General features: G+C 43.3%; 1 protein-coding gene across 1 annotated transcript; it reads right to left on the bottom strand.

Moving 5' to 3' along the window:
- Window positions 1-92: 92 nt before the first annotated feature.
- On the bottom strand, window positions 93-699 carry Tsp_14620 (putative immunoglobulin I-set domain protein; the record flags this gene model as incomplete). Its single annotated transcript, XM_003367495.1, has 2 exons — window positions 93-359; window positions 491-699. Coding segments are annotated over 2 exons (476 nt in total), but the record flags the coding sequence as incomplete, so codon positions are not given.
- Window positions 700-988: the final 289 nt, after the last annotated feature.

Raw genomic sequence — 988 nt, 5'->3', positions numbered from 1 at the left:
TGCACGTATTAAGCTCCGACGTCGGTCTGGTGGACGTCGGACCAGAAGCAACGTGTTCTCGTATACGTCGAAAGAGTGATTCGTGCTGGGGGTCAGGCTATATATGGTGATGATGCGCCACTGCAGGACACGAACACCGGCTCCGGAGAGGCGCTGGCACGGCACGAAATCCGGGCCCGGTGGCCGAGCTGTGCTGCAACGGTCGGTCGATCGGGATCGTTCACCACCACCGGTCGGTGTTGCACTTTCAACAGCATGCGACTTTCCGAAGCACGCCCGGCGCCGTTGTAAGCCTGGCACGTGTAATAGCCTTTGTCATTCCAACGCATGCCGGTCAGCCATTGTAAACTGCTACTGACCTGTAAAAATACATTGCAACTTGACCCCCGTTGTCAAGTACAATAGGAACCGTTTACGTCGAAATACAATAATGGTCACTTGACCGTGGGAAATAATAATATATCGAATATTGGTGTGCTATTAAATTTACCTTGTACGAACAGCGCTCCGGTACATCGCAGTTCTGGGCCTCTGGCTCCAAAATGCTGAGAAAACGTTCACTGTTCACTGGCTGATCGTTAAAATACCAAGTGATATTTGGAACAGGATTCCCTTGAGCTGAACAAATTAATCTGTAATTTGTTTCCTTCTCTCGCACCGTATCTTCGCTTTTTAACGTTTTCACCAAACGAGCAGGTTCTGAAGAGAAAAAAAATAAACAGAATATAATAAATCTTATTAATAAAATGCGAGAATAAAAAGAAATTTTCTACTTTGACGTGGAATAAAAGTGTTTCAAAAAAAAATATATATATATATCTCTACTGCAGAGAAAATTCACAGATGTCCAAACAAATTTTAATGGTAGATTATATTTTTCGCCTGAAGCACAACGCACAAAGTGCAGTAAACGATTAATTTGCGAGCAGTGTAAGAGAAAAATATTTCGAAAATTTTCCCCCAAAAAATGAAAACATCATTCTTCTCG

This window comes from Trichinella spiralis (genome assembly GCF_000181795.1).
Source record: "Trichinella spiralis strain ISS 195 chromosome Unknown Scfld4167, whole genome shotgun sequence".
Classification (NCBI taxonomy): domain Eukaryota; kingdom Metazoa; phylum Nematoda; class Enoplea; order Trichinellida; family Trichinellidae; genus Trichinella; species Trichinella spiralis.
This window is presented reverse-complemented; position numbering and strand designations above follow the sequence as displayed.